We start from the raw sequence: 13259 nt of genomic DNA on the forward strand, positions 1-13259 counted from the left end.
GAAAACCCATATAAAATATTTCTGTGTCTTATCCCAGTAATTTCACTTCTGGAAATTTTAAAATAAAAACCAAATTATTGGGCGAAAATAAAGCTTGACACCTAGACATGCCCACATGACTTTTGTAGATACTTGTTAGGGCCCAGGTGTCTGATGGGAGAGAGACGTTTGAGAGAACCAGTTCCCTCCACTTAGTGGCATGTTACATGTATGTGGAAAAGATCAGTTGTGACAGTGGCAGGAGCTGGAGGAAAGGCTTTGACTTAGGGAAGGTAACAGACAGCGGTGTGCAAGATTGTCTACTCTTTTTGTTTTTTTCTGATGTGTATTTGAGGAAAACAGAGTTAAGGGTACATACACCAAAGTGTTAACAATGGTGTGCTAGTTGTAGGATAAAAATTTTAACCAGTGTGTCTTAGGAAAAACTGGATTTTTCTTTAAAAACTTAACTAAAACCTAAATGACAATAATAGAGGAGACATCACTCACTTTTTATCTTTCACAAAAGAGCTTTGAAGGTACAATCGTGTGGGAGAGCCAAGACCTCCAAGGCCTTGTGTCAAGAAATCTCCACCGAGTGACAGTAAATGATGGAGGAGGAGTCCTCAGAGTCATCACAGTAAGTCATTCTTGTTTTTAAAGTTTGTTTAGCATACTTCACCGTTTTTAATACATAAAAGTTTTTAAATTTATTTTTACACCAATCCAGATAATATAGAATAATCAATCTTTTGTGTTTTAGAATATGAATAGTAGAAAATGATTTTGTAACTCCACTGTTAGTAAATACAGGGTAGGGCAAAAGTAGGTTTACATGAACCTACTTTCATGTGAGTACATGAAACACAAGAGTTTATTCTTGTTGTTTTTTAAATATATTTTTATTGATTTTCAGAGAGAGGAAGGGAGAGGGAGAGAGATAGAAACATCAGCGATGAGAGAGTCATTGATCAGCTGCCTCCTGCACTCCCCTGACTGGGGATTGAGCCTGCAACCAGGGCATGTGCCCTGACCAGGAATCGAACCACAATCTGCTGGATCCTAGGTCGATGCTCAACTGCTGAGCCATGCCTGGCTGGGCTATTCTTGTATTATTTATTAATTGTATTATTTTCCATATGAACAGCTATAAACCTACTTTTGCCCCACCCTGTATAGTGTTGCCTTAGTATCAGTGCATTTTAAGAAGTGTGATTGTTTATTTCTCAGTAATATCTAACATAAAGAACACTTGCTAATAGATTTCAGAATATTCACTGTCTCACCTTGATGGTAAGATATTAGTTAAAATACTGTAGATACACCCCTGGCAACAGGCAAGGAGACATCTGATTGGTGGTGTTGCTCTTTTATCAGTTGAGACAAAGCAGACATGTGGTCCTTAGTTCATCCTAGCTTGATGCTGTGTTGGTGGCAGAGCTGTTTCATGCCTGGGTCATGTTAAAAAAAAATACTATAGATGAAAGTATTGGCAATAAGATTGAGTTTTCACTTTCATTTATAATGCTGGGGTTTCTGCCTCTCATCTTTTCCATTTATTCAAATTTGCTTCATGTTTAAAACAGTTTGACAAGTAAATTTCTCAGAGTAAATGACTAGAATGATAAAGAAGGTATATGACAGAATTGATAACTGAGCAAGGAAACATAATTTGGATTATAAAATTCTTGCTCTAATAAAAATTTCTTAAACAGCCTGGGGGTGGGGGGGAGGAATAGACAGACTTAAAATGATGACCTCTGGTTAGTGTGTGTGTGGTGGTGCCATAGTCTTTCATCTTCCTTGATGCTCTGACCTCATGATTAGAAAAGCACTTGCATTTTAGTTCACAAGCTTAGTATATTTTCATTAAATATTAACCTTACTCACATGAATTAATTCCTGAATTTGAAATGAATATCATGTGGTATGTTACCACCCATTCAGAAAACTTGTATTGCACACCAGTTATAAGCCAGGCACAGAGGTGGCAAAATGGGTGCATTACTGGCCCACAGCGGAACTTGAACCCCCGTGAGGAAGACAGACATTAAACATATAGATGCACAGGTTCATGCGGAATTGCAAACAGCCTTGTCGGCCACACTTAGCATTTCATTCACTGTTGTGAAAAGTCCTTTATTGAAGCTAGAATGTCTTATGGAGTTTAATTATAGTCTGTTTTTCTTTTCTTATTTTCAAGTCGAGTGTCTTTAGTATCTTGCCTCCTTTTCTGTTTGTGAAACTTAAGCATATCCAAAACGCATCAGAGTCATGAGTTGGTTACACAAAAGGAAATCAGATTACTTTGAGTTGAGGGCTAGGTTCAAATGTAAAGACTCAAGTGATCCACTTTGGGGGTGAACGTAGTTGTAGGGGGCTAAAGATAGTGTCAACACTCAGCCTACCTAAAAAACAGTGCCTCAATAGCCTACCTAGCAAACCCCACGTGCAAACAGGTTTCGTCATAAATGCATGGACTGAAGGGCTCCTAAGTCTTGCTCCCTTGCCAGCAAGTAATAGTGTCAGAACATTTAAAAACCAAAGTAAAAGCCAAGCTGTGATCTTTTAGATAGAAGTTAATAAACAGAAAGTACTACTGTATCAGATTCTGAATAAGCCGAAACACTAGTGTATGTAGTAAAGAAATAAAGAGCACGCAGCCTTCTGTGGAACTGCAAAGCTGGAATCTGTAGCATTCACTTGCTGTTTCCTCCACATTCAGCTGCAAACCATGTTTTCGGTTAAGTGACAAGTTACCACACACCTCAGGACACTGTCTCTACTAGCCCTGGAACATTGCTTTGTAGGTACAGTCCTGCTGACAGATCTGCCCAGAGAGGAGGAGCGGGCAGTGCCCGGGGTAGGTGAGCGTCGCCACGCAGCCGCATCTCCGCACTCTGAGCAAGGGCCCTGCGTAAATCTAGTAATAAAGGCGCCTCCAGTGCTGAGAGTAGGCAGGACTGCTGTTGGCTGTTGGCAGAGTAGTCAGTCTCTAGGCACCTTAGCAGCATCAGAAATCATGCTTAGAGGGGCTGTTCTTGGCACAGTAACCTGGCTTTAAACTGTGCCTCGATGTATTTGTACTCATGGGAATTTTCAGTCTCCAAGAAATAAAAAGGGATTATAATTTGTTTAAGTGATGGGGTTATGATGCAGAATAAAATTGGATTTTGTACTATTATGGTAGCAAGTTCAAGAATGTATGGTTTTGTGTAAGTTGGAATCCTGAACGCGTGTGGGCTGTTACACATGCCTGATGTGTAACTTCGCAATGAAGTAACTAAAACCGAGGACGACCGAAGTCTAGTGCACAGCAGCCTGGGCAGGTTGAGCTGCTGAGGAGCACTATGAACTCTGCCAATCAGTTTTTAAATATGAGAAGCGCATTTTTATAATGAAACATTGAGCACATGCATTCTTGTTTCTTTCAGGCTGGGGAAGGTGCACTACCTCATGAATTCATGGAAGGCGTGGAGGGAGTTGCAGGTGGTTTTATTTATACTATTCAGGGTAAGTTGGCTGGTTGAAAGCCGAAAAGCAGACTGAATCTCATGTACCTAGTCTTACTCTATACTTGGACATAAAAGGTGATCTATTTTATTGTCATTAAAAAATAGCTTTATTGATGTATCATTCACATTCCACATAATTTATCCTTTTAAAGTGTTAATTCAGTGGGTTTAGTATATTGAGTTCTGCAACCATCTCCACTAATTCCTGACCGTTTCCATCACTCCAGAAAGAAACCGGGACCCATTAGCAGTCACTCCCAAATCTCCTCTCCCTCCAGACAACCACTGATCTCCTTACGGACCTTAAATGTAAAGATTCGTTTCTCTATTCCATTGATGTGTATGTCTCTCCTTACACCAGAACAACAGTCTTGCTTATGCAGCTTGGTAGTAATATTTGAAACCAGGGAGCGTGGGGGCCCCCAACCCTGTTCTTTTTCCAGATTGTTCTGGCTCTTCTGGGTCCCTTGCATTTCCATATGAATTTTAGGGCCAGCTTGTCAATTTCTGCAAAAATGCGAGCTGGAATTTTGAAAGGGGTTGTATTGGGTGTATAGATCGTTTTGGGGAGGGTTGCCATTGTAACATTAAGTTTCTGATCCATTAGCATGGGATATCTTTCCTTTTATTTAGGTCTTATTAAATTTCTTTCACTTATGTTTTGTGGTTTTCAGAGTACAAGTCTTATACTTCTTTTGTTAAATTTATTCTTACTTACTTTTAATGCTATTGTAAGTGGAACTTTTTAAATTCTTATTTCCAGATTGTTTGATGATAATGTAGTCAGTTGATTTTTGTATGTGAATTGTGTATGCTACAGCCCTGTTGAACTCATTTATTAACATAGGGTGTCCCACAAAATGTATACACACTTTGAATGATTATAAAGTCAGTATTTATTAACATATAGTTCATTTTCAAAATCTAAAAGAATCTTCACAAATGAATAATTTTTTTGTCAATGCCTGTTTTCAAATCGATGACCGTTCTGGTCCAGGCGCTGCTGATAACATGAAGCAGTGGAATCGCAAACATTAAGAATCATTCCGTTCGGTATTTGTGCGCCCTCAGTTCATCAACTATTTCTTGTTTTGTTCCATAAATTTTATCTTTTATGTATTCTCATAAAAAAAGTCTAGTGGCACTTTAGGATAAGTTTTCTTTGTTCAAATCTTAGTTTGGCTTCACCCATTATTTCAAATCAGTTAAATCTGAAAAAGAGTGAAAATTAAGTGAGTTAAAGTGTGTATACATTTTGGGGGGGGACACCCTGTGTCCCAAAAAAATGTCTACACACTGAAAAATTATAAAGGCCGTCTTTGTACTTCAACTGCATTTTTAAACTTCCAGAAGCATTTTAGGATGAATTTCCTTAGTTCAGAGCTTAGTCTGGCTGAAAAGAAATATCATTTGAGCCATCAGCTGTTAAAGTGTGTATACATGTTTTGGGGACACCCTGTAGTTTTGTGGATGCCTTAGGAAAATGCCTTTCAAACAAGAGTGAAATGCCCGGCCAGTGTGGCTCAGTGGTTGAGCATCAACCCACGGACCTAGAGGTCACGGTTCAATTCCCAGTCAGGGCGCATGCCCAGGTTTCGGGCTTGATCCCTAGTAGGGGCCGTGCAGGAGGCAGCTTTCTCATCATTGATGTTTCTCTCTCTTTCACCCTCTCCCTTCTCTCTCTGAAATTAATAAAAAAAACATGAAATTAAAAGAAAGAGTGAAATAACTCAAGTTTTAAGGTAAAACTTGAGGAACTAAAATGAATAGATTATCTTCATGTACTGGATATATCTGGAAATCTGAGTAGAAATTAATTTTTTTTAATCTGAGGATCAAAGGGCCATTCAGAAGAATCACATGGTTCACAGATCCTTAAATTCTGTGGGCATTAGCATCTCGGGCTGGGCCCTGCCTTGAGCGACAGTGAAAGTCTTCAAGACTAGAGCTCAGACATTTGTATTTTAATGAGCTCCCTTAGATGGATTAGATGCCTCCAAACTTTGGGAGGCTGTAAGCCATATGATTCTTTTAAACAACACCTCGACAGATTGTCAGAATTAAAACACACACCGATATCTTACTTTACACTCATGTCTTTCAGAGAGATACAATATAAAACAGAATGTGGAATTTGCCCATCGAAAGACCTGCATCTGATTTCTGCTCTCATCTTGTTATGAACCATTTTCCTGTTACTCCAGTTTTATAACACTCACTTTCCTTTAAGTATTAAATTGTATGTATTTATCTTTATCTCTAAATTAAAAGTGAAAGGATGTTGCAGTAGAATGTAAGAGTTGGAAAGACCCCAAGGTTGTTTAGGCCTGTGTTTCTTAGGGGGTATCTGTGGTCCACCTGCATCAGAGTCGCAGGAAGGCGTATGTTAAAAATGCAGATTGGGCCCTAGCGGGTGGCTGTTGGTTAGAGCATTGTCCTGATATGCTAAGGTTGCGGGTTCTAGCTCCAGTCACGCCACATACAGGAAAGAACCAATGAATGATAAATAAGTCAATGTTTCTCTCTCTCTCTCCCCTCCAAAAAAATTTTTTAATTAAAAATTTTTTTTAAATAAAATAATTTTTTAAATGCAGATTGCTGGGCCCCACCACAGACATGTGGGATTTGAGGCTTGGGGCTTGGAACCTGCATTTCCAAAAGCATTCCTGAGAACCAGTCCTCCTTTTACAGGTGAAAAAACTGAGGCTCAGGACTCGTAACTTGCCAGGCGTCTCATAGAGAGTGGCAGACGCAGAAATCAAGTTCGTAGGTCTCCGGACTCTCATCCCTCGGTGTCTCCATCTGCACTTACAAAGCGGATGCTAAATGACTTTTGTTTCCTTTCCCCACCCTCAGCCACTCACTTTTCTTTTTCAGGAATTTTCTCTAATTTGAGACACTTGAGGAAAACCCTGCCCTAGTGAAAGAATTGCTGCCTTGGTAAACCCATAGGGTCTGAAGGCAGTGCCTGCACAAGGGCTGCAAGTGAGTCACTAGCCTGTGAGGTAAATAGTCTCCTAAGCACATTTGCAACATTTTTATGGTGAAACATCATAGATACACCAAAAATAGGAAGCACTGTAAGAAATGTACTTATTGTCAGAATTAACAATGTTTACCTTTTGTCATATTTGCTTTTTTTTTTAAAATGGAAATATAAAGCATTACAGGTACAATTGGAGCCCCTCCCTTCCAGTTGTCCCCTCCCTGCTCCTCTCCTTCCCCTCCAGGGTGCCTCTGTCCTGAATCCTGTGTCCCCTTGCCCTTCTTGCTTCTCTACTTTCTACTACATTTGTACATATCTTTAAGTAAAATATAGTGTTGATTAGAATGTTTCATAATTGATATGTATGGTATCATTGCATATATCAGTTAGCAACGTATTTTTCTCAGCGTTATTTTTCATTGTCATTGCTCTTAACATGCAAGATGGGGTTAGTTTTTAAACTGCCATGTTCCCCTGGGTGATGGACCACACCTTAGCCATCCTCCTGCCAGTGGGCACTTAGTTTGGTTCCATTTTTTCAGTTATAAGCAGCGCTGCAGCGACTGTTCTTGTGATCATGTAAATAACGTCTGCAGTGGGCTTAACGAGTCCACAGTGTGCGCACCCTCCACCTAACAAGATACCGCCGTGCTGCCCTCCAGCACAGTGTGTCCAGTTATCCTGGGAGTTACCGTTTCCCTGCCTCCAGCACAGTGTGTCCAGTTATCCTGGGAGTTCCCGTTTCCCTGCCTCCAGCACAGTGTGTCCAGTTATCCTGGGAGTTCCCGTTTCCCTGCCTCCAGCTCCCACGGCCATGCTCCTGTCCCTCACCTTGGGAACAGAGCGTTCGAGTACCTCACAGCCCAGGTCTGGGTCCTCCGTTGGCAGTGGCATTTTCTCCAGCTCTCGACTTTTCCTTTTTAGAAGGTGATGCACTCTTACAAAGCCTTCGTTCTCGCCCTGGAAGACGTAGTGACCATCTAAGAAACCTCCACGAGGAGGATGCCTTACTGAAGGAGGAAAGCAGCGCCCACGATGACATTGTTTTTGTGGATGTCGTCGACACTTACCGTAACGTTCCTGCAAAGTTGTTGAACTTCTATAAATGGTAGGTTGTAGATAGAATTTTAGTGTTTTTTTCAATCCTCACCCAAGGATATGTTTTATTGATTTTAGTGAGAGCGGAAGGGAGAGAGAGAAACGTCGATCGTTTGCTTTCCGTACGTGCCCTGACCAGGGATCAAACCCGCGGCCTTTTGGTGCACAGGACGATGTTCCAGCCAGCTCTGCCACCGGGCCGGGGCTGTGGTGGTGGCCTTTTGATGGAGAAACAGTTTACCAAACAAACCGTCCTAAGATCCCTGATTGCCTGGGATATGGTCTTTGTATCTTGGTTCTCCGAGGATAGATCTTAAAAATGCTGCTGCTTTCTTTCTTAGATTAGCAAACTCAGAATGTGAATGATAGTGATCTATCAAAAACTAGCAGACAAAACGGACTTCACTTTGAGGCAGTCATTCCTTTGAGTCACTGCCATGGCTGTTCAAGCCAACGTCAGACGAAAATCAGTGAGTTTGAAAGTGGCCCATTTTCATACTTGTCTACCTAAATCCTCAATTATAGTCACTTGCACCCAGGTACTGGTCTGAATTCTGTTCAGCTGAACAGCTACATTATATTTCCATTCTCTACTCCACTCATTTATAAGTTACTTGCCCTAATTACAAAACTTTTATATAAAATGAAATTCAACAACCCTCAGAGTCTGTCATATTTATAACTTCCTGAGCCTCCAGTGTTTCTTGGGTCTTAGCTGTAATTCCTACCTTTATAATAATAATAGCAACAATAATATTAACAGTTGTTAACATTATTAGTTTTTCTAGGATCCCATAATTTGCTGAGCTCCTTGATACTGTCCACCCTGACTGTAGGACTAAAACCTGGTAACTTATCAGTCTAGACTAAATCTATAAAGTGTATTCCCATCTCTCTTTTCTTTTAAAACTCTCAGTGAGTGTGTTTCTTGGTGACCCTCATCAGTCCCATCTTCTCTGTTACCCTGAGCAGAGTGGGAAATTATTAGGCATGCTATGGTATGGTCCCCTGGTCCTGAGGGGCAGACGGTCTGATTGGTTTATGGAAGGTAATGTTTCATAGCTAGGCCAAATCAATATAATTCTGCAGTCGTCCTGTGGGCAGAGGACAGACATAGATAGGAGGTTTTGGTGTGTCTGGAATACCAGGATTAAGTTTGGACAGCTATTGTAGCTCAAGGCCACTAATAGGCCTCCCTGTTGTAAGTGGGGCCATAAAGAGGTGCAGGGTGGGGATGGAGGTCCAGGAACTGGGAAATCAGTGTAGTGGAGTTCTAGGGCTTTCCACAGGGGCTGACTCCCAGCTGTGGAAGTTCTGTTTAGCTAGATAATACCTTCAATTTAAGCTTTATCTCTTCTCCTTGCCTATCTCTGAGATCTTAGCCTCTCCCTTCAGCCTCTGTTGCCACTGTTTTGGGCTGTCATCTCCACCTGGATGACCAGGTGACCTTCTAACAGCTTTGGGACCTGCTTCCCCGTAGCTTACTCCACCTGTCTGCCCTGCACCGAGAATGAAAGCTCCAGTCATCCATTGCTCTGCATTTGGTTGACTCATCACCGACCTCACAGAAGTTCATTCCTCATTAGCAAGTATTATGTGTGCCTCATGCTGCTAATTAGAAGTGAACTTTAGAAGCATAGGTGATGCCATTCGGTATGAACCCATTGCTGTGAACCTAGCCATTCTTTAGTTTTGTTTTGCTAATTCTCACCCAAGGGTATTTTTTCCATTGATTTTTAGACAGAGTGGGAGGGGGGGCAGGGGAGAGAAACATTGATGTGACAGAGAAACCTCAGTTGCCTCCCGCATGTGTCCGGACCAGGGATCATTGAACCTGTTAACCCAGGTACATGCCCTTGACCGGAATCAAGCCCGTACACCAAAGGGTCAAGGACTGACACTCTAACTACTGAGCCACACTGGCCAGGGCTGAACCTAACCATTCTTTCACCTAAGGAAACTTCCTCCAGATTTCTTTCATTCATATTTCTGTCATCTGGTTTCCTGGGCAACACAAAGAAGCCAACTTATTTTGAATCTCAGTTTCAGATTGAATTGGGCAGTTGACCAAACCAGAAAGTGGCAGGAGCTGAGCTTTTTCACAAAGATGTACAGGGATTAGCACTGTGAAATGAAGTCTTCGGTTGTGTCTCTAGTTGCCATTATATATTTTTTATGTCTAGAGAAATAAAATCACCCTCCTGTGCCTTCCAGAAAGGTCACCGAGAAAAGTGTAATTGCTGGAAACCGTTCCCGGGAGCATGTGTTTCCTTGTCTAACTCACTTTTTAGCTATAAGCTAGCTGAATGTCTATAAACAGTAGCATATTGTTGCTGCTTGTCCAGCAGTGTTCTGTGTGAGGGACCAGGCCCCTCATCCTGGGCCTGTCTTACTAAGAACTTGAGGGGCGAGGTCCAGTATAATACTCTCGCCTGGCCTGGCAGTGCCCGGGAGGCATTTGTTCCATCCTGTGTTCCACTTAAGCAGATGCCTTTTGATTGTGTTCCTCGCTTTTGCACCTTTTCAAATCGGCGGTGCTTCTCTGTGTTCGGCCACACAGTCAGTGTGGAGCGAGGGTCGTAGTTGGCAGCAGCGTAGAGCAAACGTTCTCCACTGGAGGAACAGGAAGCGGAACAGGATGCAGGCGGCAGGGCACAGTTCTAATGAAACTGAGCAGTGACCATGTCAGCTTTGCTTTGTTTCCTTGTATGGACGCACTGACTTACGTCCCTTTTTTGCCAACAGGACGGTAAAAACAACCAGCTTTGATTTACTGCTCAAGACAGATGATGACTGTTACATAGACTTGGAAGCTGTATTTAATAGAATTGCTCACAAGAACCTGGATGGACCTAATTTTTGGTGGGGAAAGTAAGTTAAACATTGTTAGCTCCTTGGCGTTCATGTACCTGATCAAAGGTGATTAATTTAGAATGAAATATACCTTATTTTTCTTCAGAAAAATGTGGTTGAGATAGGAAATTTCCCTCTTAGGCTCCTGGGTTAATATATTTTATTAACCTATGATTAGAGAAAAAAAAACTTTAAAATGAAAACCTCAAGGTAATGAAGGCAGGAAAGGGACTTGGCTTTACCCTCCTGCCCTGGAAATAGGTGGCACTCAGATTAGCAGCTGCTGCATATTACACGTTAGAACCAGCCTGTTACATTCTGAAACTGATCTTCAGTACGGCACTGACGAGTGGCATTTTTAAGTATGTATGTGTATACACACACACAAGATTGAGTGAAGTTTTTAAATATATATACACACATATACACAAAGTGATCTGGTACTTTCCATTTAGGAACTCTACAAATGCAGCGTTGAGAGGATTTAAATATATGGTCTTTTATATAAAATACCCTAGATAAATAATTCCTTTCTTAGACTAAATAAAATTCTCATTCTCTCCTTGCCTTGGTGCCTCTGTTCCTCTGTCGTGATAGTAACAGTGATAGGATGTGTGCCAGCTTATTTTGAATCTCAGTTTCAGACTGAACTGGGCAGTTGACCGGACAGGAAAGTGGCAGGAGCTGGAGTATCCCAGCCCAGCGTACCCTGCCTTCGCATGCGGCTCAGGGTATGTGGTCTCCAGGGACATCGTCCACTGGCTGGCCAGCAACGCGGGGAGGCTGAAGACCTATCAGGTAGGTAATTGAGGATTTCTGACTAAGAGTGTACCCACCCAACCAAGTTTCTCCAGCCCTGTGTCCCCTCCCTGGAAGCAGGGCCACTTGCCTTGGGGAAGAACATTTATTTTCTGTGTAGGAGTGACTCAAGTTAGAGACACGTTCCTGTCCCTCAAATTTGGCTCTCAGTTCTAGTCAACCCTTTTTTGAACCTACTTACGTATATTCAGCCTAATAAATTATCAACTGAATGGGTGTGGCACTGTGCTTACAGATGGTAGAGCATTTAAACCTTATGCTGCACGTCTAGGGTGAAGATGTAAGCATGGGCATCTGGATGGCGGCCATAGGACCCAAAAGATACCAGGTAAGCAGGTCTGGATGGGGCTGCCTGGGGAGCTGAGGAAGTGTTTCCATATCAAACCTTGGGCAGGAACAGAGAATTGAAGATTTAGCACTGTTGCTGTGCTCTTGATTTAATTCACAAGAATCCACCTGGGTTCTCATGCAAAATGTTTCTGAGTTGAAGACATAAGGAAATGCTTTGAGTGGAAGTTCAGCCCATAAAGAATTAGGTATTTATCAGGAATTCTTTGCAGCTTGAAATGTAAGGAATCGGCTGACATAAGTTTCTAGCAGTGTGCTGGTCTGATGCAAATGAAACACTGGATAAAATATGGTCAGGCGTCTCGTAAAATACACTGATCACTGAGCTGGAAAAACAGGAACCGAACCTGCACAGACCAGACGTGGAAAATAGAGCCCTAGAGAGCAAGCCCAAAGCTGGCCTTTCCGCGAGGGTTTCTGTTGAATTCTGGATTCTTGAAGCTCCCACTTTGGCCATAGGAGGTGCCTGGGCCTGGAGCAGCGCACCTCACCTCCTTGTTCAGCTTCGCTCGTCCCAGTCCTGCTGCACTGTCAGTCCCATCTCTGGTTTAGTACGCACTGAATCTGTTTGTGTGTCTGATCATTCTGGCATCTGCTGTCTGCAGACTCTGGCTGTGGTTTCTGCGGACTTGCTCATGGAGTTTGTTTCCTGATGTGTTTAGAGGCTGTTTTGCTGTGACCTCATGTTCCTTGGGACCTGGGGTCTGAATCTGAAACAGAGAGGGTTTACATCTTTGCTGCCACACCCGAGGGCATCACATCCATGAGCGTTTTCAGTTTCTGACATGGGCCTTGTGGGCTCCACAGAATGAGACTAGCCGGATTCCCACCTGAGTGCAGGCTCTGGTTCCATCCTACCCACCCAGGGCCATGGCTGAGACCCACAAGCCTCCTCCGTAGTTTTGTTTTCTTACTAGTCCCCAGGCTCTGGCCCCTCAGGGGTCCTGGCTGGCTGTGGGACTCCCTGGTCAGTCTCCTGGTCCTGGAGAGTCTCAGGCCTTTTAACCCAGCAGCTGCTACCAGGCCCAGGCCGGCATCTGCGGGCCTCCAGTTCCTTCTTCAGGACCAGCACAGCCTCAATTTACAGAGATGCTTGGGGCTACAGCAGCATTTGCATGTTCTTTGCTTGGAGGGGTCGCTCTGGGTCTGTATGCTGGGAACAGGAGAGTCCGTGCAGTTGGAACAGGCTGGTGGGTCCTCTGAGTCCCTCCTGCTCAGCACAACTTACCTGCATGAACTTCCCTGTGACCTGGAGCAAGGTCCCTCACTCTGTTCCAGGTTCTCCTGTATAAAAGGGAAATGGTACTTCCCAAGATAACTGAAGATTAAATTAGGTGACGTTTTAAAGCACTTGGCACAATCCCTGGAGTATTGCAGCATTCCACTAGAGCAGCTGTCGTCACACTGCTGGGCAGCCACTGGCTCTGATGGCAGGTGTGAGACTTTCCATCCGTGGTTCCCCAACCTGATCTCCCTTTGCTCGCTGTTGGTGTGGCGTGCATGCACACTGTTTCTGTACTCTGGCTGCGGTTGCTGCACGTGGCACTGTCCCCGTGCCCCACAGGCCCCAGGGGTTCACATACTGAGTTGTCTCTGCAGTAATTCAGCTTCCTGGGGATGGGAAAGCAGCCCGCAAGCGAGCTCTTCACGCTGCTGACCTC

General features: G+C 43.1%; 1 protein-coding gene across 1 annotated transcript in view; it reads left to right on the top strand.

Annotated features, from left to right (window-relative positions):
• B3GALNT2 (beta-1,3-N-acetylgalactosaminyltransferase 2) overlaps positions 1-13259 on the top strand; it is a 57054-nt gene that overhangs the window by 39259 nt on the left and 4536 nt on the right. Inside the window, exons 6-11 of the mRNA XM_087829069.1 lie at positions 509-619; positions 3414-3492; positions 7405-7588; positions 10324-10449; positions 11070-11229; positions 11522-11578. Of these exons, the coding sequence (XP_087685195.1) occupies positions 509-619; positions 3414-3492; positions 7405-7588; positions 10324-10449; positions 11070-11229; positions 11522-11578 (717 nt within the window). The remainder of the gene's footprint in view (positions 1-508; positions 620-3413; positions 3493-7404; positions 7589-10323; positions 10450-11069; positions 11230-11521; positions 11579-13259) is intronic.

This window comes from Miniopterus natalensis, chromosome 21 (genome assembly GCF_054644295.1).
Source record: "Miniopterus natalensis isolate mMinNat1 chromosome 21, mMinNat1.hap1, whole genome shotgun sequence".
NCBI lineage: Eukaryota > Metazoa > Chordata > Mammalia > Chiroptera > Miniopteridae > Miniopterus > Miniopterus natalensis.